Source organism: Scyliorhinus torazame, chromosome 16 (genome assembly GCF_047496885.1).
Source record: "Scyliorhinus torazame isolate Kashiwa2021f chromosome 16, sScyTor2.1, whole genome shotgun sequence".
Lineage (NCBI taxonomy): Eukaryota > Metazoa > Chordata > Chondrichthyes > Carcharhiniformes > Scyliorhinidae > Scyliorhinus > Scyliorhinus torazame.
The window spans coordinates 197,795,709-197,823,519 of NC_092722.1; the positions used below are offsets into that span (position 1 = coordinate 197,795,709).

Genomic DNA, 27,811 nt, shown 5'->3' on the forward strand with positions numbered 1-27,811 from the left:
AATCCTGGGCCCATTAAAATCCAGCGCTCATTATAATCCAGGGCTCATTATAATCCAGCGCTCATTATAATCCAGGGCTCATTATAATCCAGCGCCCATTATAATCCAGGGTTCATTATAATCCAGGGCTCATTATAATCCAGGGCTCATTATAATCCAGCGCTCATTATAATCCAGGGCTCATTATAATCCAGGGCTCATTATAATCCAGGGCTCATTATAATCCAGCGCTCATTATAATCCAGGGCCCATTATAACCCAGGGCTCATTATAATCCAGCGCTCATTATAATCCTGGGCCCATTATAATCCAGGGCTCATTATAATCCAGTGCTCATTATAATCCAGGGCCCATTATAACCCAGGGCTCATTATAATCCAGCGGTCATTATAATCCTGGGCCCATTATAATCCAGGGCTCATTATAATCCAGGGCCCATTATAATCCAGGGCTCATTATAATCCAGTGCTCATTATAATCCTGGGCCCATTATAATCCAGGGCTCATTATAATCCAGCGCTCATTATAATCCTGGGCCCATTAAAATCCAGCGCTCATTATAATCCAGCGCTCATTATAATCCGGGGCTCATTATAATCCAGGGCTCATTATAATCCAGGGCCCATTATAACCCAGGGCTCATTATAATCCAGTGCTCATTATAATCCAGGGCTCATTATAATCCAGGGCTCATTATAATCCAGCGCTCATTATAATCCAGGGTTCATTATAATCCAGGGCTCATTATAATCCAGGGCTCATTATAATCCAGGGTTCATTATAATCCAGCGCTCATTATAATCCAGCGCTCATTATAATCCAGCGCTCATGATAATCCAGGGCCCATTAAAATCCAGCGCCCATTAAAATCCAGCGCTCATTATAATCCAGAGCTCATTCAGATCTAGACTGGAATTCTCTGGCCGTTTGTTGGTGGTGGGATTCTCTGGTTCTGCCAGCAGTGCACCCCTGCTGCGTGCGGCGACTTCAATCAGAAATCCCATTGACAGCGGCGGGAGCAGACACTCCCTCCATTAGCGAAAGCGCGCTGCCTCTCGCTGCCAAGGAACACGTGGTACAGGAACACAATTCTACAGAGATTCCATGACAATACATGTTTTAATCTACCCCTCCACTACCTACTCCATCTCCTTCCACCCCTCTTTGAGTCACCTCGAGTGTTGGATTGAATCAGTGTAAATCCCACACTCTGCAAACATCTCGGTGTATTTAGCACAGCCTGATTCATCATTGCCCTAACCAATGATGAGCACAGCGATAGACAGGACAGCATCGTCAATCTACTCAAACTGACAAAGACATGGAAGCTGAGGTTTCACACAAAGAAGCACAAAGTGATGTGTTGGTGGAAACAAGGAGGGGAATCAATATAAAATAAACAATACACCTCTGTCAGAGCAGAAAGAACTGGGAGTATAGGTACACAAATCTTAGAAGATGGCAGTATAATTTGAGAAGCTGTTAAACTGTTTCGTCATCACCGGAGGGCGGCACGGTGGGGCAGTGGTTAGCACTGCTGCCTCACGGCGCCGAGGACCTGGGTTCGATCCCAACCCTGGGTCACTGTCCGTGTAGAGTTTGCACTTTCCACCTGTGTCTGTGTGGGTCTCACCCCCACAACCCAAAATTGGGCAGGACAGGTGGATTGGCCACGCTAAATTGCCCCTTAATTGTAAAAAAAATAATTGGGTATTCTAAATTGTTTTTAAAAGAGTCATCAACAGGGACACTGAGCACAATTTGGGGGCCACATTTCGGAAATGTATCACAAGCTTGAAGAGGGTGCAGTGAAATTTACTGGAATGGTACCAGCGATGAGGGATTTTAGTTACGTAGAGAGACTGGAGAAGATGATACTCCACCTTAGAGGAGGGAAAGTTAAGGGAGATTTAATAGAGATGTTCAAATCACGAGGGGTTTGATAGATCATTTTTGAGAAACTGCTTGCACCGGTGCAGGAGGGTCGATAACCAGGGACACAGGTTGAAGGTCATTGGTAAAAGGAGCAGAGGTGAAGTCACGGGCAGGATTCTCCGGCCAGGTCCAACCGGAGGTCAGTGGAGTTCTCCGTTGTATGCGGTGCGCCCGTGCCATTCCTGCGGTGGGCAGGGCGGGAGAATCCAGCCCCATGTCTTTACAGCGAGTTGATGTGCAGCCTGAACGGGCGGTGGAAGCAGATTAATTTGTAACGTTCAAAATGGAATTTGGATGCAGTTCAAACAAAGTAAAGACGAGGTTATGAGCAGGAGAGTGAGGGCAATTAGACAGCTCTACAATCACGTGTACCACACACAGATCCCTGAGTGTTCGCTCTGGGGGCCTCTGATGCACTGGCTAGTGGGGTACCGCAATGATCAGTACTTGGGCCCCGGCTGTTCACAATATATATCAATGATTTGGATGTGGCGACCAAATGTAACATTTCCAAGTTCGCGACTGATAGAAAGCTGGGCGGGAATGTACATTTTGAGGATGATGTAAAGTTACTACGGGAGGATTTGCAGGGACTGATTTAGCACAGGGCTAAATCGCTGGCTTTTAAAGCAGACCAAGGCAGGCCAGTAGCACGGTTCAATTCCCGTACCAGCCTCCCTGAACAGGCGCCAGAATGTGGTGACTAGGGGCTTTTCACAGTAACTTCATTTGAAGCTTACTTGTGACAATAAGCGATTTTCATTTCATTTCATTTGGAGGGACTGAGTGAGTGGGCAAGAACATGGATGGAATATAATGTGTAAAAATGTGAATAATCCACCTTGGCAGAAGGAACAGATTTGCAGAGTATACCTGAATGGTAAGAAATTAGAAAATGTAGATGTACAAAGGGACCTGGGTGTCCATGTTCATAAATCAGTGAAGGCTGACATGAAGGTGGAGCAAGCTATTAGGAAGGTTAATAGAATGTTAGCCTTTATTAAGAGGATTTGAGTGCAGTATTGGTGACTTGCTTCATTGTATAGAAGCTTGGTTAGACCGCAACTGGAGTGCTGTGTGCAGTTCTAGTCTCCTTACTTCGGAGAAGACATATTGTCATGGAGAAAGCGTAACGAAGGTTCACCAGACTTGTTCCGGGGATGGTGGGACTGTCTTATGAAGAGAGATGGGCAAACTGGGCCTGTATTCTCTAGAGTTTCGAAGAATGAGAGATGATCTCATTGAAACCTGCAAAATATTTGAAGCAATGGACAGGGTAGAAGCAGGTACGATGTTTCTCTTGGTAGGGGAGCCTAGAACCAGGAGGCACAATGGCAAAATCAGGGGGAAGCCACTTAGGACCGAGATGAGGAGATGTTTCTTTACACGGAGGGTTGAAAATTTTTAGAATTCCCTATCCCAGAGGCTGTGGAAGCTCAGCCATTGAGTATGTTTAAGGTAGAGATTGTTACATTTCTGATTAACAATAAAGTAAAGGATTATGGGAATGGTGTGTGTAAAAGGAACTAAAGTGTCCGATTAGCAATGGTTGTATTGAATGGCGGAGCAGGCTCGATGGGCTGAATGGTCTACTTCTGTTCCTTTGCTACCTATTGCTGGTTACCCTCTCCCACACACACTTACACAGACACAAAGCTTTGGGATGATGCCAACATCTGACATTGGTTGATGTTTGAGTTTCAATGAATTACTGTCACCTTTGGAATTTTCTCAGGAACACTGGGAATCAAACTAAACACCTGACTGTTTCCAATCTGCAGAGTTTGCACTTTGAAGCTCAGTGTCATTCATATCAGTCAGGAGGAGTAAAATCAGTCGCACTGTCATTGGACTGTCAGCTTATCCTCACCACTGGAGTCCACGATGGTACGTTAGTCTGTAATACAGAACGGTAAGCATCTTCATTCGATCATAGAATCATAGAATTTACAGTGCAGAAGGAGGCCATTCAGCCCATCGAGTCTGCACCGACTCTCTGAAAAAACATTACACCCAAGCTCAGTCCCTCGCCCTATCCCAATGGCCCCTTAACCAAACCTACACATTTTTTTGGACACTAAGGGGCAATTTATCATGGCCAATCCTCCTAGCCTGCACATCTTTGGACTGTGGGAGGAAACCGGAGCACCCGGAGGAAACCCACGCACACACGGGGGAAAGTGCAAATCCACACTGTTACTTGAGGCCGGAGTTGAACCGGGTCCCTGGCGCTGTGAGACAGCAGTGCCAACCACTGTGCCATTGTGCTGCCCCAATCCTACATCAAAACAGCACCACTCGGGTGGCACGGTGGCACAGTGATTAGCACTGCTGCCTCACGGCGCTGAGGACCCGGGTTCGATTCTAGCCCCGGGTCACTGTCCATATGGAGTTTGCACATTTTCCCTGTGTGCTTGGGTCTCACCCCCAGAATCCAAAGCGAAGTACAGGGTAGGTTAGTTGGCCACGCTAAATTGCCCCTTACTCTAAATTTATTTTTAAAAATAGCACCTCCAACCTGTTCCACTATTCAGTTAGAACTTGAGTGGAAGGACCTGCAGTACTTTACACAATTGATTTATAGCAATTAATTTCTGATCAATAGACACATTTAAGAGATTTATAGATTTCTGATTGACAATAACGTAAAGAGTTATGTGGGGATAGTGGGTAATTAATTATCTTATCGTGAAGATGTCCCTCGGTAGCAGCATCCAGGGTACAATTGAATTTTATATTCAGTTTGAGGGAGAGAGGAGTGGGTCTTAGGCTATGTTGTTAAACTTAAATTAGGGCAAGGTTGAGGGCCCGAAAGCTGAACTGAAATGAATTGGCAAATTTGTTTAATCTCGATGCAGGGGCAATATTTAAGGGGATGTTTCAGAATGGAGTTACAATCCCAGTTGATGTTACAACTGAACAGGAAAATCCCAAAATGGAATCCTGGTTCAAAGCATGGGGCAACAGAGTCGCAGGACCACGAATTAATTCTAACAAGAAAACAACATTTATTCATTTGGATTATTTTATATTATTTTACAGTCCTCGGTATCTTGACGGGAATTGGATATAAAATTACGGATGTTATGCTTCAATTGTACAGAGTATTGCTGACACCGCCGGAGGGATTCTCCGATGACGAGTCCGGGTGTCCGCGACAGACGCCGGCAGCATCGACTCAGGCCCCGAGAAACGCAGTGGGGGTGGCGCCAGAGCAGCGCCGTCATCGCACGACGCCCAGATGACGCCGCGCTGCATCATTTAATGTGCGCGATCCGCGGAGAGGCCCCGACACAGAGAGATGGCTGTGTCCCGCTGTGCCGCTCCCAGGTCCCGGGACAATGACCTGGAGGCATTTCTGGGCGCAGTTGAAGAGCGGGGGGCAATCCTGTGCCCAAGACGTGGCCACCGGTACCCGGGCAGCACATTCAGGCGCAACTACCGTTAGGTGGGCATCGCCATCAGTGCTGTGCCCCCCCCCCCCCCCCCGGCTCTGGAAGAAGCCGGAAGAGGCTCCACGACCTCACGAGGGCAGCCAGGGTAAGTACCGCGAGAGTTCCCCCGGGCCCCCCCCCCCCCACGTGTCACGCGCACCCCCGTCCCCCGCCCACGCAGGAGGGGGGGGCACCATGTTCCACCCGACCCACATGGGCACCATACCCCCCTTGCGAGCCGCCATGGCCTGGTGCCCAGTGCCCCCCCCCCCCAGTCATAATGTTGCCAACATCTGCGCGTCTTGCTGCTGACCGCCACCCCCCCACCCCCCCACCCCCCCGCAGGACAAGATGGCCCACAACCATCGTGAGCGTACAAGAACCTGTGCTGCACCCCCTCACCATCCATGAGCAGAGGGCTCTGGACCTCGCTGGGGGAGCCGCCACCCGGGAGGTAGCGCCGTGCCAGATCGGCGGCCCTGGACCAAGGAGACTCCCCTGCCTGGCTACACCCCCTCAGCCCCTCACCTCCCCCACCCCCCCTCACACAGCCCCCCCTCACACTGCCCCCTCCACTCCCTAACCCCCCCTCACTCTCCACCCCCTCACACTGCCCCCTCCACCCCTCACACCCGACTCCGCGTGTCTAACGATACAATCTTTATTGTGTATTCCAGGGCCAGCAGCCGATCGACCTGGAACATCTTGGAGAAGCCCCCGCCGTCCAGGTCCAAGTTCATCCGCCCACAGGGACGCACGCCAAGGAGGGGAAGGAATACGGGCAGGAGGGCCCTCTTCTGAGGCCGGGGCACAGGAAGCGGACGCATAGAGGATGGACAGTCAAGACACTGATGGCCATGAGAGAGGCCGGAGAGCCAGGACAATGACGGACAGAGGACGGGGACTCTGGACAGTGACGCACAGAGGACGGGGACTCTGGACAGTGACGCACAGAGGACGGGGACTCTGGACAGTGACGTACAGAGGACGGGGACTCTGGAAAGTGACGCACAGAGGACGGCCAGACGGATGATGGACAGACCGGACAGGGCACCTCACATGGGCCGGGGCCAACGTCCATCGGTCCAAGGCTCGACCCAGGAGACCCCAGACATGGGGTTCGATGAGGACATGGACCTTGCGTCACTGCTGTCACCCACACCCCCCACCATCGCAGATAAATTCACCTCGGTTGGGCACATTAGTGATGAGGCTTCTGGGACACTGACTGGTGCGCACCAAACAGCCTAACCGGTACAGCAGGTGGAGGTAGGAGCAGCCGAGGGGCTGGACGGTCGGAGGGCAGCCCAGCCCCAGCACCCAGGTTCCTGGACTTACCAGACCCACCCACAGGCCCGATGCGTTTAGAAACCCAGGGAGTGGACAACGGGATGACGGCCGCCTTACAGCATCTGCAGACGCAGGTGGAGGAATCCATCCGCGTCCAGGAGCCGGGACTGGTGCCGGTCATGGCTGCCACCCAGGCCGACACCGCACGGGTGGCGCCCGCGGTGGAATAATGGGGCAACGGTTTCGGCCATGGGTCAGGTTCTGCAAGGTGTGGGGCTTCATGTGCAGGCATCATCCGTGTCCCTCTCACAGGCAGCCATGTCCCAGAGCCAGCTGGACATTACCGCCACGCTCCGGGGTCTGGCCGAGTCTCAGCAGACCATCGCTGAGAGCATCCCGGAACACTCGGACTCCCCCCGTTCCGTCCCTGGTGCATCTGCTGGGCAGCGGGCAGAGCAGGGTGGCACCATGCCATCCAGCACGCCCGCCGAGCAGCCTGGCCCATCCAAGCCGGGCCGCCCCAGGAAACGCGCGCCGACGGGGAGCCACGTTGCAGGGCAGGAGTCTCAGCAGTCCCCACTCCTGCTGTACCGCCTGGGGAAACACCAAGGCGAAGTGGTAGGGCCCGTAAGGCAAAGACGTTAGACACGTAGTAAGGTGCCCGAGTGGCGCTGGGGTCGAAGTTCGGTACACCGGTGAGGCCGGTTGTGCGTCCCCCCACTCCCCCAACACCCCGTCGTCCTCGGCAAACCGACGCCAGCTACCCCACATGGCCACGTGATGGAGTGTCCGAGACGCACACAGGAACCACCCAGGTGGAGGGTGTAGCTGTGGCCATGAGTCAGACATTGTCTAACGATCCGGAGCTCACAGCTCATCGCAGAGCGGGTTGGCATCATTCAACATGGCACTGATCACACCCGCTGACACAAGCAACTGTGCGAGACCACCCCGCTGTGCCGCAGGTGCTGTGAAAGTGGTGGTGTGGGAGCTCGGGTTGTCGGATGATGCGGGAGGTGGGGGTGCTGGGTAGTGGGTTTGGGCGGAACGGTGGTGCAAGTGCCCGTGCTCAGCTGTGCCCTCCCCCTAGTGTGTGAAAGGTGCGGCGATCAACGCCTCGCCAAGACGGTGGCGGCGTGCAGCCTCCCGGCCATACCAGGCCCCATGTCGTGTCTGTGCCTGGCCGCCCCCTCCCCATCCTCCTCCTCCTCCTCATGTGCAGATGCGTCGCCCTCATCGGGCTCCCCCTGTGCCTCCTCCTCCAGGACATCGCCCCTCTGCTGGGCTGTGTTGTGCAGGATGCAGCAGACAACATCGATGCGGCCGACCCTCTCTGAATGGTACTGGGGGGCCCCTCCAGAGCAGTCCAGGCACCTGAAGCGCATCTTCAAGAGGCCGAAGCACCTCTCCACAACACCCCCGGTTGCTGCATGGGCCTCATTGTCGCGGGTCTCCGCGTTGGTCTGTGGCCTCCGTATAGGCGTCATCAGCCACGACCGCAAGGGGTAACCCCTGTTGCCCAGCAACCAGCCCTCAGCCGGGGGGAGGGTGTCCCTCGAACATGGCAGGGATGTAACTTTGCGCCAGTATAAATGCATCATACACACTGCTGGGGTACTGGGCCCACACATGCATGATCTGCATACGGTGGTCGCAGGCCACCTGAATGTTCATGGAGTCGGTCCCCTTTCTGTTCATGAACACTTCCCTGTTCTCTGATGGTGGACGCAAGGCAATGTGGCCCATCAATCATCCCCTGGACCATTGGTATCCTGGCCACGGAGGCGAATCCTGCTGCCCGGGCATGCTGGTGTGTGACGTCCACTGGAAACTGGATGTACCAGTCGGCGATGGCTGTGGGATATCGGACCCATCCCCGCTCAGCGCCTGGAAAGACTCTGTCGCGTAGACGTTGAGGGCTACCGTCATCTTGATGGTCGCCGGGATAGCATGCCCTCCCCCCGTTCCACATGGTGCCAGGTGTGCCATGACGTGACATATATGTGCGACGGTCTCCCTACTCATTCAGAGTCTCCTCCTGCATGTCCTGTCCGGCAGGTCCTCGAACGACATGCGGTGACGGTACACTCGAGGCCTCATGGGGCGCCTCCGGCGCCTTGGCACCATCATCTGCTCCTCCTCCTCCCCCTGCGCCCCATCAAGATCAGAATCCTCGTCCTGTACATCCCCGGCGATGTGGTGGTCATCGTCCCCTTCGCCTCCTCCTGCACCTGTCGAGCGGGCGGGGCTGCAGCTGCAGGTGGCACGGGGCCCTCTGCAGCCAGTCCCTCTGCTGCAGCTGCTCCGAGCCGCCTGCGTCGCGCTGCCGAAGGGCCACTTGCAGGGCAGCGGCTCCCACCACGGCGGCAAACATCGCTGGCTGGTGCCCAAACGTGACGCTCTGCAGGGGGGGGGGAGATACAACATGTTTAACGATGGCGCTTTGACACCTCGACAGCCAGGTGCCATGGGATACGTGTGTTCCCCGGTTGCCTGGTCTCGCTACAGACTCGCAGGCACCCTGACCCCTCCCCACAGTCTCCGTCCACCGCCCAGTTTACCCCGCCCCTCCTCATTGGGCCACCGTGGGCTGGCCATGCTCTCACGGGGACTGGGTGTTGGGGCTCCTGTGTGGGGGGGGGGGGGGGGGGGGGGTCGCGCGGGACGGCCATCAGCACGACCTCAACTTGCGAGCGTGTCTTCGCCACCATCCTGCCATGGCAGGCCGCGGAAAACCCTCCCCTCCCCGGAACAGGGAGGCCCCCTGCTCCGACCCCCCCTCCCGGACATGACTGCACTCTTCCCCCCCTCCTCCTCCCACCCCGTCTCCCTCCCCGAGCACGGCAGCACCCTTCCCCAAAACCCTTCCCCCCGCCAGCACTGGCCGTGCTGCCTCCGAGAACGCCGGCCGCTCACCTCCTCACTCCGCTTTATTTAGCAGGCGGGAACGGCGACGGCGTGACCCTCGGGACCTCGGCCCATCCGGGCCGCTGAGTAGCGGGGGGCCCAGAGAATCGCCACACTTAGCACCTTGGGCGATTCTCCGGCAGGCGGGGAGCCGAGCTGGATGGCAGCATTCTCGCCGGTTGGGAGAACGGTGGGACGCCGACGAACCGGCGTCGCGCGAAAAACCGGCGCGATCGGCAATTCTCCCAAACGGCGCGGCACGGGAGAATCCCGCCTAGAAGCTTTACAGTGCAGAAGGAGGCCATTCAGCCCATCGAGTCTGCACCGGCTGTCTAAAGAGCACTCTATCTCGGCCCGCTCCAGCGCCCTATCCCTGTAAACCCACCCAACCTAAGGGGAAAATTATCATGTCCAATCCACCTAACCTGCACACCTTTGGACTGTGGGAGGAAACCGGAGCACCCGGAGGAAACCCACGCAGACGGGGAGAATGTGCAGACTCCGCACAGACAGTGACCCAAGCCGGGAATCGAACCTGGGACCCTGGCACCGTGAAGCAACAGTGCTAACCACGGTGCCACTGGAGTTTAGAAGAGTAAGACGCAATTTGATTGAAACAGAATCTGAGGGGTTTTGACAGGGTGGCTGTGGAGGGGATGTTTCCTCCTGTGGGAGAATCTAGAACGAGGGGTCACTGTTTAAAAATAAGGGCCAGCCTGTTTAAAATGGTGATGAGGCGAAAGTCTTTTCTCTCGCAGGACGGTGAGCCTCTGGAACTCTCTGAAAGTTTGTGGAAGCAGAACGTTTGAATATTTAAGGCCGAGGTGGATTGAGGTGGTAAACAAGTGGGTGAAAGGTTATGGAGTGGGGAGAGGGGGTGAGGCGGGATGTGGATTGGAGATTATTATCCGATCAGCCATGACTTTATTGACTAGCGGAGCAGGCTCGAGGGGCTGAATGGCCTCCTCCAGCTCAAAGAGGTGGGCAGCAACGCTGGGGGTCGGGGAATAAGCGATTATTCTTATCATCTCCGGCAGCTGTTGAAGGCAGACTGTGGGTAAAGGAGTTTATTAAGTGTGGAATATGGTGGGCACCTGAGCATCCTGCCAGTCTCGACCCCCCTCCTGCACCCCAGTCTCGCCCCCCCCCGCACCCCAGTCTTAACCCCCCCACTCCAGTCTCGCACCACCCTCCCGCATCCCAGTCTCGCACCCCCCCCTCCCCACCCCAGTCTCAACCACCCCTCCCGCACCCCAGTCTCGCCCCCCCCCGCACCCCAGTCTCAACACCCCCACCCCAGTCTCGCACCCCCCTCCCGCACCCCAGTCTCGCCCCCCCCGCACCCCAGTCTCAACCCCCCCACCCCAGTCTCGCACCCCCCTCCCGCACCCCAGTCTCGCCCCCCCTCCCCACCCCAGTCTCAACCCCCCCTCCCCACCCCAGTCTCAACCCCCCCTCCCGCACCCCAGTCTCGCCCCCCCCGCACCCCAGTCTCAACCCCCCCACCCCAGTCTCGCACCCCCCTCCCGCACCCCAGTCTCGCACCCCCCCCCCACCCCAGTCTCAACCCCCCCTCCCGCACCCCAGTCTCGCCTCCCCCGCACCCCAGTCTCAACCCCCCCACCCCAGTCTCGCACCCCCCTCCCGCACCCCAGTCTCGCACCCCCCTCCCCACCCCAGTCTCAACCCCCCCTCCCGCACCCCTGTCCCGCCCCCCCGCACCCCAGTCTCGCCCCCCCACCCCAGTCTCGCACCCCCCCTCCCCACCCCAGTCTCAACCCCCCTCCCGCACCCCAGTCTCGCCCCCCCCGCACCCCAGTCTCAACCCCCCCCACCCCAGTCTCGCACCCCCCTCCCGCACCCCAGTCTCGCACCCCCTTCCCGCACCCCAGTCTCAACCCCCCTCCCGCACCCCAGTCTCGTCCCCCCCGCACCCCAGTCTCAACCCCCCCACCCCAGTCTCGCACCCCCTTCCCGCACCCCAGTCTCGCACCCCCCTCCCGCACCCCAGTCTCGCACCGCCCTCCCCCACCCCAGTCTCAACTCCCCCCCTCCCGCACCCCAGTCTCGCACCCCCCTCCCCACCCCAGTCTCAACTCCCCCCCTCCCGCACCCCAGTCTCGCCCCCCCGCACCCCAGTCTCGCACCGCCCTCCCCCACCCCAGTCTCGCCCCCCCCCGCACCCCAGTCTCGCACCCCCCGCACCCCAGTCTCGCACCACCCTCCCCCACCCCAGTCTCGCCCCCCCCGCACCCCAGTCTCGCCCCCCCCCGCACCCCAGTCTCAACCCCCGCACCCCAGTCTCGCCCCCCACCTCCCGCACCCCAGTCTCGCCCTCCCTCCCCCACCCCAGTCTCGCCCCCCCCGCACCCCAGTCTCGCCCCCCCGCACCCCAGTCTCAGCCCCCGCACCCCAGTCTCGCCCCCCACCTCCCGCACCCCAGTCTCGCCCCCCCCGCACCCCAGTCTCGCCCCCCCGCACCCCAGTCTCGCCCCCCCGCACCCCAGTCTCGCACCCCCCCTCCCACCCCAGTCTCAACTCCCCCCCTCCCGCACCCCAGTCTCGCCCCCCCGCACCCCAGTCTCGCACCCCCCCTCCCACCCCAGTCTCAACTCCCCCCCTCCCGCACCCCAGTCTCGCCCCCCCCGCACCCCAGTCTCAACCCCCCACCCCAGTCTCAACCCCCCCACCCCAGTCTCAACCCCCCACCCCAGTCTCGCACCCCCCTTCCGCACCACAGTCTCGCCCCCCCGCACCCCAGTCTCAACCCCCGCACCCCAGTCTCGCACCCCCCTCCCGCACCCCCCCTTCCCCACCCCAGTCTCAACCCCCCCTCCCGCACCCCAGTCTCGCCCCCCCTGCACCCCAGTCTCAACCCCCCCACCCCAGTCTCGCCCCCCCCGCACCCCAGTCTCGCCCCCCCCCGCACCCCAGTCTCAACCCCCCCACCCCAGTCTCGCACCCCCCTCCCCACCCCAGTCTCAACTCCCCCCCTCCCGCACCCCAGTCTCGCCCCCCCCTCCCCCACCCCAGTCTCGCCCCCCCCTCCCCCCCCCCCCCCCCCCCCCCCCCCGCCCACTCTCTTTGAAGTGTCCTTATTTTATTTCTGTAGACTTGGTGACTCTGCCTCCCTGATTGTCTGCTTTGCTCCCACTGCATCCACCTCGGGGAACCACTATTCGTATCATTAAAGCAAACGAGGGACCTGTGCATGCGGCACGTTAATGTGACGCAAGGCCCAATGGGAGACTGGCTTTGGGCCTCCCAGTCTGGGCACACTCATAGGTCTCTCTGATCAGCCAGAAACAGGCCAGACTCACATTTATTGACACTCCTGCTTTCAAACTCCAGTTTATACGGCTTTCTGAGCTAATGTAAACACAGGACACAATATTCTCCAGTACTTTAATGATGCGGTTGGAGGACCTGGGCATGTTAATCAGCAACAAAGGCTTTCAGAGGCAACTCCACTGAATCAGTTCAGTAGATCAAAAAAATGTGGGAGTCGAGTAAACCAGCTTGTCCCAAATGACCCAACCTTTTGTACTGAGAATCTGAGTTATACAGTATTTGCCCTCCCTGGCCCCAGGAAATTTGGGGCCATTCCTTCCTGGAAATTGCAGAGTTCCTCACTTTCAGAAGTCTTCTCTTTTATAATTTATGTTTATGGAATTTACAGCAAAGAATCAGGACATGCAACCCACACAAACCTGCTCCAATTCCTCTTTAACTCACCCTTCAGCATATCCCTTTATGCTTTATTCAGCTTTCCCTTAATTGTACCTATACTATTCACCTCCACCTCTGAGGTAACAAGTTCCACATTCTCAGTACCCTCTGCGTAAACATGTTTCTCCCCCATTCCGACATTAAAGATTTCCAGCCTGTTTATTCTTTCCGGATCAGTGTACTCTCTTGGTTCTGACACTCCTGTCTCCCTCTTCTGCTTCACTGATGATGAGTTGAATTTGTTTAGTGTCGACACAGGAGGGTCGGAACGGTCCAAGTTGGTGCTGGATTACAATCGTTCAATGACCTCCATGCTGGATCAAAACTGTGCAACAGAGGACAAAGTGCTGATGATGTTGGAACAACAAACCGGGCTTTACAACTCAAAGGATGTGTTGGTGAGGAATGGTTTCGAGTTTAATGAGGCACCATTGTCATTCATACAGTGATATGCATTGTCGCGCTAATATTCAGGTTTGACAGCCTATTTACAACAAAAACAATCATGTGTATTTGTTCAGCATTTTTAATGTTGTAAATGTCCAATCTACCTCCCCAGAGCATAAATGAGACCAAATTAGCCATTAAGGAGATATTAGGACAGGTGACCACCAATAGGTGCAGCGACTAAAGTTAAAGATTCATGTGAACCATTTCGGACAGAGATAAGGAGACATTTCTTCACCAAAGAGTGGTGAGCTTGTGGAATTCATTCCCACAGGAAGTAGTTGATGCTAAAACTGAATATATTCAAGAGGCGGCTGGATATAGCACTTGGGGAGAATGGGATCAAAGGCTATGGGGAGAAAGCAGGATGAGGCTATTGAGTTGGATGATCAGCCATGATGGTGATGAATGGCGGAGCAGGCTCGAAGGGCCAAAAGGCCTCCCCTGCTCCTATCTTCTATGTATCTATGTGTGAGCAGCAACAGTGGAGCCAGAGATCTGAGCCGGTTCTGGGGAGGAGGAGATGGCAGAGATAGGGAGTAGAAAGATCACAAGAGGTAGTTGGAGGAGGATACTCGTATCAAACACAATAAGCTGTATTAGAAATCCAAGTTAAATCCAGAAAATGGCAAGCAGGGCTGCTGGTAAAAGCTGCCGAGAGTTTGGTTGGGGAGCAGATTTTGATGAAAGGTCCATACCTCGAACACCAGGGGTGAGGCCGGTCTTCCCCAGTGTGTCAACTTTTTAAAAATGGATTGCTGGAATGTGGGGGTCGCTGGTTAAGCCAGCATTTATTGTCCATCCCTAATTGTCCTTCAGAAGGAGCTGACAGACCATTTGCTCCACACCCGATTTCCATTCATTGAGTTGAGTTTGTTATGACCAGGTGAGAACGGATTATTGACTCCTCTTTATTTAGCCTCCTTTTTGTTCACAATAAAGGTTTAAATGTCTTTTTTCACAAGGATATGCTTTTTTCTAAATCCAAATATACGGAGCCAATTGAAAAAGCTCTTCTGAGAGTCATAGAGTCCACAGCACAGAAACGTCCCTTCTGCCCATCGTGTCAGTGCTGGTCTAAACAACCACCTAAGTACTCTAATCCCATTTCCCAGCTCTTGGCCCATAGCCGTGTCTGCCCTGGGATCGCAGGCGCACATCTAAATACTCCTTAAATGTTATGAGGGTCTCTGCCTCCACCCCCCCTTGCAGGCAGCGAGTTCCAGACTCCCACCCCCCTCTGGGTGAAAAGGCTTTTCCTCACATCCCCTCTAACCCTCCTGCCCCTCACCTTAAATCTGTTCCCCCTGGTCATTGATCCCTCCACCAAGGGGAAAGGTTTCTTCCTGTCTGCTCTATCTATGCCCCTCATAATTTTACACACCTCTATCCTGTCCCTCCTCAGTCTCCTCTGCTCCAAGGAAAACAATCCCAGTCTATCCAATCTCTCTTCACAGCTAAAACTCTCCAGCCCAGGCAACATGCTGGTAAATCTCCTCTGCGCCCTTTCCAGTGGCTATCACATCCTCTCCTGTAATGTGGATTCCAGAACGGTACACAATACTCTAGCTGTGACCTAACCAACGTTTTATACAGTTCCAGCATAACCTCCCTGCCCTTAAACTCTATGCCTCAGCTGATAAAGGCAAATATCTCAAATGCCTTCTTAACCACTGTATCCACCTGCTCTGCTACCTTAAGGGACGGGTGTACACCAAGGTCCCTCTGATCCTCGGTACTTCCCAGGGTTCTGCCATTCATCATGTATTCCCTTGTCTTGTTTATGCCCAAGTGCATCACCTCACATTTATCTGGATTGAATTGCATTTGCCTCTGACCAGCCCGTCTATATCCTCATGTAATCTAAGGCTCTCCTCCTCACTATTTACCACCCCACCAATTTTTGTATCATCCACAAACTTACTGATCAACCCTCCTACATTCATGTCTGAATCATTTATATAAACCACAAACAACAAAGGCCACAACACTGATCCCTGCGGGACCCCACTGGACACAGGCTTCCAGTCAGAAAAACACCCCTCACCCATCACCCTCTGCTTCCTGCCACTCAGCCAATTCTGGATCTAATTTGTCAAATTTCCTTGGATTCCATGGGCTCGTACCTTCGCTGTCAGTCTCCCACGTGGGACCTTAACAAGAGCCTTGCTGAAGACCAAGTAGACCACGTCAAATACATTGCCCTCATCTATACACCTGGTCACCTCTTCGTAAAACTCAATCAAGTTGGTCAGACATGACCTCCCCTTAACAAACCCATGCTGACTGTTCCTGATTAATCCCTGCCTGTCCAAACGCAGATTAATTCTGTCTCTCAGAATTGGCTCCCTAAATTTGGTTTGCAAGACTTCATTTCTTTTTTTGTCTATCTCATTGGTGCCATTATGGAACACAATGTCTGTTTTCCCTCCCCTTCAGTATGCCCTACAGCTGTTCAGTGACATTCCTGACCATGGTACCAGGGAAGCAACACACCATCCTGGAGTCTCTTTTGAGGCCACAGAAATGCCTGCTGCTCCTCTTACAATTGAACTGTAGCTCTGCTGTTCTTCCTCCTCCATCTTATGCCAGTCATAGAATCCCTACAATGCAGAAGGAGGCCATTCAGCCCATTGAGTCTGAACCAGCCCTTTGAAAGAGCACCCTACCTGGGTCCATGCCCCCACCCTATCCCCGTAACCCCGTAACTACACCTAACCTTTTGGATGCGAAGGGGTAATTCAGCATGGCAGATGGTACCACTGCGTTCCCCTGCACTGTCATCTCACCCAACAGTGTCCAAAGAGTCAAAGAAAGAACAAATTGGTTAATACATTTGTTTCAAAATGGAGAGAGCCAAACTTTCAGCTTGTTTTCTCTGCTGAAAACCTGTTTGCAATCTCTCTGCAGTGTCTGCTGTCTGTCTTGAAATACTTTGCCCATTGTGTATTTCCAAGTGTCTTTGGGTCAGTCTATCTGTGGCAGCCATTGTTTCAATATCTAACACTTTGGAAAATCGAAAAATCAGATTTTCAGAAATAATGGGGTATAATGGGCCTTGTGACGTTGACAGAGTGTAAAATGGGTTCTTGGTTCACTATAGTGCCCTTTGCTGCTACTCATCGTGCACAGTTACACACCCCCCCCCCGCCCCCCCCCCCCCCCCCCCCTCCAGCTGTCTGCTGCCATATGCTTATCAGCCTGTTGTCTATCCAACAGTTACTGATTTAGATTTATTTAACACCATTGAACACACTTCTGCTGCAATTCAAGTCTTGACTTCAGCGTCCACTCAACCTGCTTCATGTGCAAATGTAAACTGCCCGGCCCAGGAGAGTCCCCCAATATGTCAGTGTCTGTCCTCAGCTTGAAATTACAGATCCCATGGCAGGCAGTATTTGGAGAGAAAATGGTATCTTGACCTATGATCTGGCAATTAACACTACCAGGTAAAAAATAGATTAATTATTCATTCACTCATGGTTTTCCTGGGCAAACCGTTGTGGTAGTCACCACTAGCTGTATTATATGTATTACGGTAAGACACATATACTAAAGGTACATGGGTAAATCCCTGCCTGCTGGCTCCGCCCAGTAGGCGGAGTATAAATGTGTGTGCCCGCCGGTGCTGCAGCCATTCTGGTTCCAGCTACAGGAGGCACAACATCTTTGCTCAATAAAGCCTCGATTATTCCACTACTCTCGTCTTTGTGGTAATTGATAGCGCATCAACCGTGTGCCACAGTTACAATGAAAATAAACAAAGAACAAAGAAAATTACAGCACAGGAACAGGCCCTTCAGCCCTCCCAGCCTGCCCCGATCCAGATCCTTTATCTAAACCTGTCGCCTATTTTCCAAGCATCTACTTCCCTCTGTTCCCCGCCCGTTCATATATCTGTCTGGATGCATCTTCAATTACGCTATCGTGCCCGCCTCTACCACCTCCACTGGCAAAGCGTTCCAGGCACCCACCACCCTCTGCGTAAAAAACTTTCCACGCAGCATCTATACCCTGGGATATTTAGTTGCCAGTCTTGCCCTTCCCTCAACCAAGTCTCAGGAAGACCAATAACATCATATTCCCAGGTACTAATCCAAGCCCTACGTTTATCTGCCTTACCTGCTACACTTCTCGCATTGAAACAAATGCACCTCAGACCACCTGTCCCTTTGCGTTTATCATCTCGTACCAGCCTCCCCGAACAGGCGCTGGAATGTGGCAACTAGGGGCTTTTCATTGAAGCCTACTTGTGACAATAAGCATTTTCATTTCATTTATGGCAGCACAGTAGCATTGTAGATAGCACAATTGCTTCACAGCTCCAGGGTCCCAGGTTCGATTCAGGCTTGGGTCACTGTCTGTGCGGAGCCTGCACATCCTCCCCGTGTCTGCGTGGGTTTCCTCCGGGTGCTCCGTTTCCTCCCACAGTCCAAAGATGTGCAGGTTAGGTGGATTGGCCATGATAAATTGCCCTTAGTGTCCAAAATTGCCCTTAATGTTGGGTGGGATTACTGGGTTATGGGGATAGGGTGGAGGTGTTGACCTTGGGTGGTGTGCTCTTTCCAAGAGCCGGTGCAGACTTGATGGGCTGAATGGCCTCCTTCTGCGCTGTAAATTCTATGATAATCTATGATTTCATTTCATTTCTTCCCTGTCTACTCTTCCCCTTAGTCACATTGAGTTTATTATCTAGTACCTTACTGGCTTTAGTTGCTGCCTCTTTACTGACCTCGAACTTCCTAATCTGGTTCCCATCCCCCTGCCACATTAGTTTAATACCTCCCCAACAGTGTTAGCAAAAGCACCCCCTAGGACATTGGTTCCAGTCCTGCCCGATTTGTAATAGTCCCACTGCCCCCAGAACCGGTTCCAATGTCCCAAAAATCTGAACCCCCCCCCTCCTGCACCATCTCTCAAGCCACGTATTCATTCTGACTGTTCTTGAATTTCTACTCTGACTGTCTTGTGGCACTGGCAGCAATCCTGAGATTACTACCTTTGAGGTCCTACTTTTTAACTTATCTCCTAACTCCCTAAATTCTGATTGTAGGACCTCTTCCCGTTTTTTACCCATATCGTTGGTGCCTATATGCACCACGACAACTGGCTGTTCACCCTCCCCCTTCAGTATGTCCTGCAGCCGATCTGAGACATCCCTGACCCGTGCACCCGGGAGGCAACATACCATTCGGGAGTCTCGTTTTCGACCACAGAAACGCCTGCCTACTCCCCTTACGATTGAATCTCCTATGACTATAGCCCTGCCAGTCTTTTTCCCGCCCTTCTGTGCTGCAGAGCCAGCCATGGTGCCATGAGCCTGGCTACTACTGCCTTCCCCTGGTGAGTCATCTCCCCCAACAGTATCCAAAACGGTATACCTGTTTTGGAGGGAGATGACCGCAGGGGACACCTGCACTGCCTTCCTGCTCTTTCTCTGCCTTTTGGTCACCCATTCCCTGTCTCCCTCACCAATCCTAATCTGCGGTGTGACCAACTCACTGAACGTGCTATCCACGACCTCCTCGGCATCGCGGATGCTCCAAAGTGAGTCCATCCGCAGCTCCAGAGCCGTCATGCGGTCTAACAGGAGCTGCAGCTGGACACACTTCCCGCACATGAAGGAGTCAGGGGCATCGGCCGTGTCCCTGAACTCCCACATTGAGCACGAGGAGCATAACACGAGTCTGGGATCTCCTGACATTTTTACACTCCCAACAAATAGGCAATTTAATGTCTAGAAAGCCCTTTTAAAATTCTTACAGAAGGAAAAGAGAACAGCCCACACATATATGACGGCCACAGCCTCAGGTCAATCTGGAGGTTTTTCGAATTGTTTCCCGGGTGTGGGTGTCACTGGCAACTCAGTATTTTTTGCCCGTACCTAATTGCCCTTGGACCGAGTGTCTTTGTCGGTCATTGCAGAGGGCAACTGAGAGTCAACCAGAGTGTTGTGAGTCCGGACTAGACTGGAAAAGGAAATTGATTCTTGATAAACCACGGGGTGAGAGGTTATTGGGGGAGGCGTCAGGATCACAATGAATTGAGTGGCCACTGTGGCTCCTGATTCGCTCGTTCTTGTGTTGGTCAGGATGATGGATTTCCTTCCCTGAGGGACATCGGTGAACCCGATGATATTTAGAACAAATAATTTCATGGTCTTCATTCCTGAGGCCAGCTTTCAATTCTGGGTTTTATTCATTTAATTTATTTTCCAGGGAATTTTTAAATCCTTGTTACCTGAGATTAGCCATGATCTCTGGCCCCACTAATCTATTGTTGTTACCACTAGATCACATTTAAAGCCATTGATGTTCTTTAAAGTGTTGTTTCTGTTGAAACATGATGTGGAGATACCGGCGTTGGACTGGGGTGAGCACAGTAAGAAGTCTTACAACACCAGGTTAAAGTCCAACAGGTTTGTTTCAAACACTAGCTTTCGGAGCACTGCTCCTTCCTCAGGTGAATGAAGAGGTAGATTGGAACATGGCAGTACACAGCAAGCTCTCACAGGTAGCAACAAGGTAACCAATTGGCTAATCTATTCCTTCTCACTAATGTTGGTTCAGAAGATGAAAAGCAGTACTGGATATAAATGTATGTTTGCTGGGTGTCTTTTGTGTTAGTGGGGACAGCCCGTTTGAGTGCAACAGCTTCTAAACCTTTTCCCTGTAATTTAGCCAGTCTCATCAGATGCTTCCTACCTCACACCTGGGACATACTCTGTCAGCTCTCAGAGCAATCAAAGCATCAGCAGCTCCATCAGGAGCTTCTACAATGTCGATGTCGGCGTATCCTCAGAATCAACCTGGCTGGAAACAAAGTTGGCAGAAGTAAGTTCTGGGTTTAGTGGTCAAACTAAGCTCATTTCTACCTGTTCAGGTGAAGGAGGAGATCCAAAAGGCCTTCTTTATCTAAACCAATCCTCTGTTTAGGAACATTCTGTAAGAATGAAATGATGCAGAAATGTGCCCAATAGTGGGAGGGCCAGCAGCTGGTGTTTCTGACTAGCTGTTTACCAGACTGCGCCAGTGCCACCTGGAGCGGGCCAATTCGATAGCAAACTGATTTGTGCCTGCCGCAAATCTCAATTTTTGCCTTTCCCGCTATTTAACCACCGCACTCAGATCCACACCGGGCACGATGCACCCAGCAGATCTGTACAAACCCGCCAGTGGGGCAATGTAAAATTCTGCCCCAGCATTTTATTTCTAGGTTGTTTCTTTGAAAAAAAGATTTCCAAATCTCAAAGTGTCCTGGTGGATTTGAACGCACATCGACTGGATTGTTCATCCTGGACTCTGGTTTACTATCTTTACACTACCATAGCCACGGGGGGGAAGGACAAGAGATCGTATTACTGTTATGATATGGTATTTGCTAATTGCCGGGATGATCGAATCCCAAAGGGAAACTCGGACAACTATCACAACGATTTGCAATTTGTATTTTGTTCCGAGAGTGTACAAGTATATAAGTCACGGGTCAAAAATTCCATAAGAGTGGGTGGACTGTGGTACAGTGGCTAGCACTGCGATGCTGAGGTCCCAGGTTCGAATCCCGGCCCCGGGTCACTGTCCGTGTGGAGTTTGTACATTCTCCCCATGTCTGCGTGGGTCTCACCCCCACAACCCAAAGATGTGCAGGGTAGGTGGATTGGCCACGCTAAAATTGCCCCTTATTTGGAAAAAAAATAATAATTGGGTACGCAAAATCTTTTTTAAAATTAAATTTAAAAAAAAAATTCCAATAGCACTTTTGGAAATGTTTAATTATTAAATTAATACATTTATTAACAAACGAAAACTTAAACACACAAGGTTACATTTACACCCATTAAGAATTAGTCTGACAAACATTTCCCCAAAAGATTTCCATTTAGTTATACTCACAAATAATCATACCCTTTTAGGCAACAACCCCTATGAACATTTAATCTATAAAAATGTCAGTTGCTATCGGGGAGGTATTTCACAAAGCTTCCCTTGCCTTCTCACTCAGCAGTCCAAGGCTTTCAACGGAACCCTGTTTTCTGGAACAAACAGTCACACCTCTGGGGTTTCTGGAGATGGCTCCCTTTGCTTCTTTCACAGATTTTCCTTGGCACAGCATGCTTTTCAGGCTCTCATATGGCCACTTCTCCTAACACAGCTTTTAATCTTTCCTCAAATATATTTCTTCTCTTTCATCTTTAAACCCATTATTCTTACCCTTCTTTGAAAGTTAGCTTTCCTAGAACATAAAAACCTTTCATGTTTCATAATGGCAACTACATTTGGGTAAAATAAATGTAATAACTTTGCTTTATTCATTTATGATCTGTGCCAGTTGTAAATTTCCCTTATATTTCACTTTGAAATTGAACAGGTAAAATCCAAATCCTCACTTATCTCCTAATGCAAATTTCTACTCAGGTTTATTTACTTGTAACCCAGCTTAGCTTGGTCATCTCCACTTCAAAGCCTGTCTTTACATTTAGCCCTTTTGATGACTTAAACCTTCCAGCCTAACTATCTTCAGCTTAATTAAACTAGTCTCTCGCACACACACAAACACACACGCACACCCCCCCCCTCCCCTCAGTGTAGCACAGTAATATGGAAAAATAATATTTCTTCACTTTACACAAGCATTGGATGTTGAACACTCTGGGACATTGTACAAGTTATCAGCGTGAGGTTCTTGGGGGCTGGTTAGAAATGGATGAGGATGTGATTATTAAACTGTGTTTTTCCAGGCAATTGAGAAGGATAATCGCAAGCATTCAGAAGCTAAAGCTAAACTGAAACACGGAATCAAAAAGCTTCGTGGAACGGTGAGGAACTTACACATTCATGTTGGAGCTTTGAACTAATTTGCGTTTAATTCTTTATATTTGATATCCACAAAAACAGCCACGAAGTGCAGCTACTTTGGAGGCCGGCATGCAAAAGCTTCCTCGGTGTGACCCGGAGCAGAATCTGTGCCGCCCTCTTCACTCAAAGTGTTGTGAATTTTTGGAATCTTCTGCCCAGGCAGCTGTGGGTGATCAGTCACAGAATATATTCAAAACTCAGATAGACTTTTGAACACCAAGAGAATATAGTGATTGGAAGGGAGAGTGAAGTGTGGTGTTGGGTGCTCTGGTGCACAGATGAGCCAACACAGTTGTATGTGGTACAACTCTATTTTATTATAACTCTTATAATACAGTTCGTTCTGGATACTCTGCACGTGCTGTCTCCCTGAGTGTGTTTGGTAACAGATGTGTCCTGGTTCTCCTCTGCAGCTAATACTGACCACCGGGGGTCGTGTCTGTGCTTTTATATCTTTCTGTCATTGGTTGTGGTGTTGTGTGTTCTGATTTGTCTGTTGGTGTGTCTATCATGATGTGTGTGTTTGAATATCATGACATCCCCCCTTTTTACAAAGATATGTGCCTACGTGGTTATAAATATAATTGTGTCGTGAGTGCATCGAAGAGTGTGTGTGTGTGTTATGTACAGCGTGTGTATATGACGTAACTATTTACATGGGGCGATGTCGGGTGCGTCACACTAACAAGGTTGTACCATAACAAAACTTGGATGCGAGAGAAAAAAAAAACTTGAACATTGGTCTGGTCAGACGATATCTGGAACAATAAACAACAACAGGTTATAATACAGAAGTGTTTGACTTTTTGAACGTATGAACAGCGTTATAAGTCCAGTCTAATGGGTGACCGCCTCAAGAATGGGCTGGTCCTCAAGCCGGTTCAGCTGTGGAGATTTGGGGTCACGCTGGTTCACCTTGGACTGTTGGAGGTGATGCTGTTGCCGAAGTCTCTACTTTACCATTTGTTGTACTTCGTGCAGTGCTTGGTTTTTTCATTCGTGCAAATATAACATTCAACATCTTTGTTAGTGGTGCCTTGGGTGTGGTTTGGTTCTGGTGGCGATGGAAGGGGCATGATCCGTGGCATCTCCACGAAGTCATCCTTGGGAACCAGTGGAGGAGCCGGCGTGTGCGTACGGTTCAGTTGCGAGCGTGGAAGGCGGCGCAAAGCTCGCTGATTGCGCCTACGCACCAATCCATCCGCCCTGCATGCCAGGAACAAGGTGGAGTCTTTTTCTTTTTATGTTTGTGGTGGACGGCATCTTGTAGCCGATAGGTCGTTGCCATCGAAGTAGCACCATCACTAATATCATGCAAGGCGATGACTGTGCCAGATGTGGAAGTTGGCCGAGACCGTGTACGCTGGTTCCGGCCACCTGCTGTGCCGGAAGGGCGACTCCGCAGAGAAACGTCGAAGCATGTCGCCTTGGAGAGAGAATTGTTGCTCGCATCAACGTCTGGCGATGGCGCGAATTGGTGTGTCCATCTTGGACCGCCGGTGCTGGTTGCCACTGCCGACCCAGTGGGACTGCCACGCGAGCCATTCCCTGTCGCCGTGGCATCCGCCGTCACCCTGAGCGTGCCATCACCGAGGCCGCGACACCGCCCGTCCGGAGCAAGGTCTGGCGTGCGCGAATCAGAGTCGGCGCTTGGCTGCTCCCCATCTGGAGTCCGGTCTGCCTTCCGTCGATGCCCCCCGTCCGGAGTCCCAACAGGTTCACTGGAGGCAGCCGAGATTCCCTGAAGCTGCACTTCTGGAGTCGGAACATGCAGGAATGCACCAACCAGTGGAGAGGGTCGAGCCATCGAGGGTGGAAGCAGTGCGCTGCCACCGCAGTCGTCAGTGGTCCCACCGTGATCGTCGAGTGCCTCGGTACGCACTAGGCGAGGTCTGTCACCTTGCACCTTTTGCATGGGAAGTGGGATGCTGTCGTCACTCGTCTCACATCCCGTGGATAGATCCTCATTAGCAGTTTGCTGTTCACTAGGGTTGGGTAAATTGTCAGAGTTTTCATCTGGTGGTGCACACCATGTCGGTGGACTGTCATTGTCTTGCCGTTGTCCTTCATTTGGGCTTTTCTTCTTTGGAATTTTAAATCTTCCCCCAGACATTGCAGAACCTTGTTTATTACCCCCAAATTCTCCCATAGGTATGGTCTCGAATATAGGATCCAATGTTTCTATCGACATTGTACTATTTTCCAAAGAACATTCCGTTTCACTTTTCTTCTCAGGTGCCTCATATGTATCTTTGTCTAATGTACATGCCTTCATGGTCTCTGGGTCTGATTTTGCTGGGACTGGCATGGTCACAGTCTCTCTTTTACTGTTCTCAATTGCCCACATTATACTCCCCATACATAACTGCTTAATCACTGGGGTTAGTGTGGTACAATGGATAATCGGGTCGACCTTATCTGCATCTTCACCATTAGTGGAAAGCACACTTGGTTCACTTGAAACTGCTGTGGGTTTTAAATTCGTTATCTGGCTACTCGATGTCGGTGTCCTCAGGATTCTTGCTCCAATGTTCTGCTCAATAATCAGTGGAGCGTGTATAGGTTCAATGCAATTAATGTTCCCCTCAAGGTTTGAAGAGTCATTACTGACTAACTGCTGGTCTCCGAAGTTGGGATTTTGCGGTGTTGTGTTGAAGGGAGACATTTGTCCCTGCTGTAGATATGATTCAGGTTGTGTTATTTCCATTACCTGAGGATCAATGTCTTGTCCATTTTTTCGATCCGTACTAAAACACTGGCAATTCCCAGTCTGCTCCTTGCAAGTTAAACATTCAATTAATTTCGTTAGCACATCCTCAGCATCCTTCTGTGGCCGTGCAGCATTATTAATCTCTGTTCGGCTATAATGATCCTGAAGGTCAGCGCATAAACCTTTTTTCTTCGGGCTTGGACGAGGCGATTCCTTTGGCTTGTCTTCAGTTGGGCTTGAACAGTCTTCAGCGCTGTGCCCTTCATTGTAGCATGAGAGACCGTCATGTTCATGCTGCTGTGTAGTGGAGCATGGTAGGCTGTTATAGCCTTCTTGCTGTTCACGTGAGCATGGCAGACTTGCATCGTCTGCCGCTGGTTGGTCAGGAGAGGTTGCTAGACCCTCATGGTCTTGTTCCTGCAAGGACTGCGCTCTGGAGTCTTGCGTTCCTTCCATCGTGGAGTCCGTCCACGAGCTCTCTGTGGAGGCTTGTGACACTGGAGTCACTTCTTGTTCGTGCAAGGACTGCGCTCTGGAGTCTTGCGTTGCTTCTATCGTGGAGGCTGTCCACGAGCTCTCTGTGGAGGCTTGTGACACTGGAGTCACTTCTTGTTCGTGCAAGGACTGCGCTCTGGAGTCTTGCGTTGCTTCTATCGTGGAGGCTGTCCACGAGCTCTCTGTGGAGGCTTGTGACACTGGAGTCACTTCTTGTTCGTGCAAGGACTGCGCTCTGGAGTCTTGCGTTGCCTCTATCGTGGAGGCTGTCCACGAGCTCTCTGTGGAGGCTTGTGACACTGGAGTCACTTCTTGTCCGTGCAAGGACTGCGCTCTGGAGTCTTGCATTTCTGCAATTGTGGAGTCTGTCCACGAGCTTGCTGTGGAAGCTTGTGACACTGGAGTCACTTCTGGTTCATGCGAGGACTGCACTCTGGAGTCTTGCATGTCTTCTTTCATAGAGTCGGGAACGTTGAGCGGGACGTGGACCACGCTCTGTGTGGCAGCAGGGCACTCTCCGTGTGCTTGCACCGCTCCCTGTCTGTTAATGTCAGGCTGCAGCATCATCCGGTACTGATAAGTTGGAACGTCATATCTGCTGGATTGAAGATCCTCAAATCCGAAAAATGAATCCGCATCTGCGTCGGATTCAATGTGGGGGCCGCCAATGTGCAACACGAAAGGTTCGTCCGAGTCATAGTCATATAGGACCACGGAGCTATCATTGGGCTCGCGAGGTCCGGAAACACTGTAAAGATCGTCATCGAAGTATTCAAGGTCGGAATCATCGGCTTGTGCGTAGGTAACTGCTTGTCGGAGGGTTCTTCGGAGGTCAAATTCATCTCCTGGGTCAATTTGCGGCACTGTGCTGTCACTCCAGGTGAGGGAAGGTTGTTTTACAGCTTTAACAGATTTTTGTTTTTTTGATTTGGGACGTTTCCCTTTTAAATTGGATTTGGGACATTTCCCTTTTAAATTGGTGCAGTCTGGGGCCTCTAACATCCTGACGCTCGGTATGTAGCACGTAGGAAGCGACTGCGCATGCTCAGATCGCTGTTCCTTTACCGATGGCCGTTTTCTTGACTGCGCATGCGCAGCATCTCGCGCATGCGCAAACGAAACTTCCGGTTCTGCGCACTGCTCGCGCAACTGTGCTAGCGTGATACCTTCAGCAAGATGGCCGCCGACCTCGACCCAGCCTTCTCTCAGGCCCGGGATTTTGGCTTCTGGGAATTCGGGCTCCGGGATCCCAGCCACGAGGTGAGTACTGCAGCTTTTCTTACCTTTATTTGCCGATTGGATTGCGTTTTCTTCACAGTACTTGGAGAATTTGTCCAGGACTGCCTGGTAATCGTACCTTTGCTGCCTCCTGAAGAACCTGAACCTTGTGAATATTTCTCTTGCCCTTGCACCGGCGATGGTGAGGAGAAATTCAATTTTTTCGCTATCATCCAGGTCTTGGAGTTCAGCTGCCACCAGGAACAATTCGAACATTTGCCGGAATCGCCGCCAGTTTTCGCGGAGATCGCCGTAGCACTGGAGCGGCTGCGGAACCGGGAGCTCTATCATTTTGCCTGGGCACTGCTGGTTGTCTGTGTACACTGAGGTATGCCGGCAGGTATCGATCCACTCCTGTACCATGTGGTGTTGGGTGCTCTGGTGCACAGATGAGCCAAAACAGTTGTATGTGGTACAACTCTATTTTATTATAACTCTTATAATACAGTTCGTTCTGGATACTCTGCACGTGCTGTCTCCCTGAGTGTGTTTGGTAACAGATGTGTCCTGGTTCTCCTCTGCAGCTAATACTGACCACCGGGGGTCGTGTCTGTGCTTTTATATCTTTCTGTCATTGGTTGTGGTGTTGTGTGTTCTGATTTGTCTGTTGGTGTGTCTATCATGATGTGTGTGTTTGAATATCATGACATAAAGTTGATTAGAATGATGGTATTTGATTGGCAGAGCATGTTTAATGGGTGTCAAGCTTACTCTTACTCCTACTCCTACAA

General features: G+C 52.0%; 1 protein-coding gene across 1 annotated transcript in view; it reads left to right on the forward strand.

Moving 5' to 3' along the window:
• cfap43 (cilia and flagella associated protein 43) overlaps positions 1 to 27,811 on the forward strand; it is a 313,462-nt gene that overhangs the window by 185,547 nt on the left and 100,104 nt on the right. The window contains exons 16-19 of the mRNA XM_072479757.1: positions 3,717 to 3,847; positions 13,543 to 13,693; positions 20,423 to 20,575; positions 22,480 to 22,557. Of these exons, the coding sequence (XP_072335858.1) occupies positions 3,717 to 3,847; positions 13,543 to 13,693; positions 20,423 to 20,575; positions 22,480 to 22,557 (513 nt within the window). The remainder of the gene's footprint in view (positions 1 to 3,716; positions 3,848 to 13,542; positions 13,694 to 20,422; positions 20,576 to 22,479; positions 22,558 to 27,811) is intronic.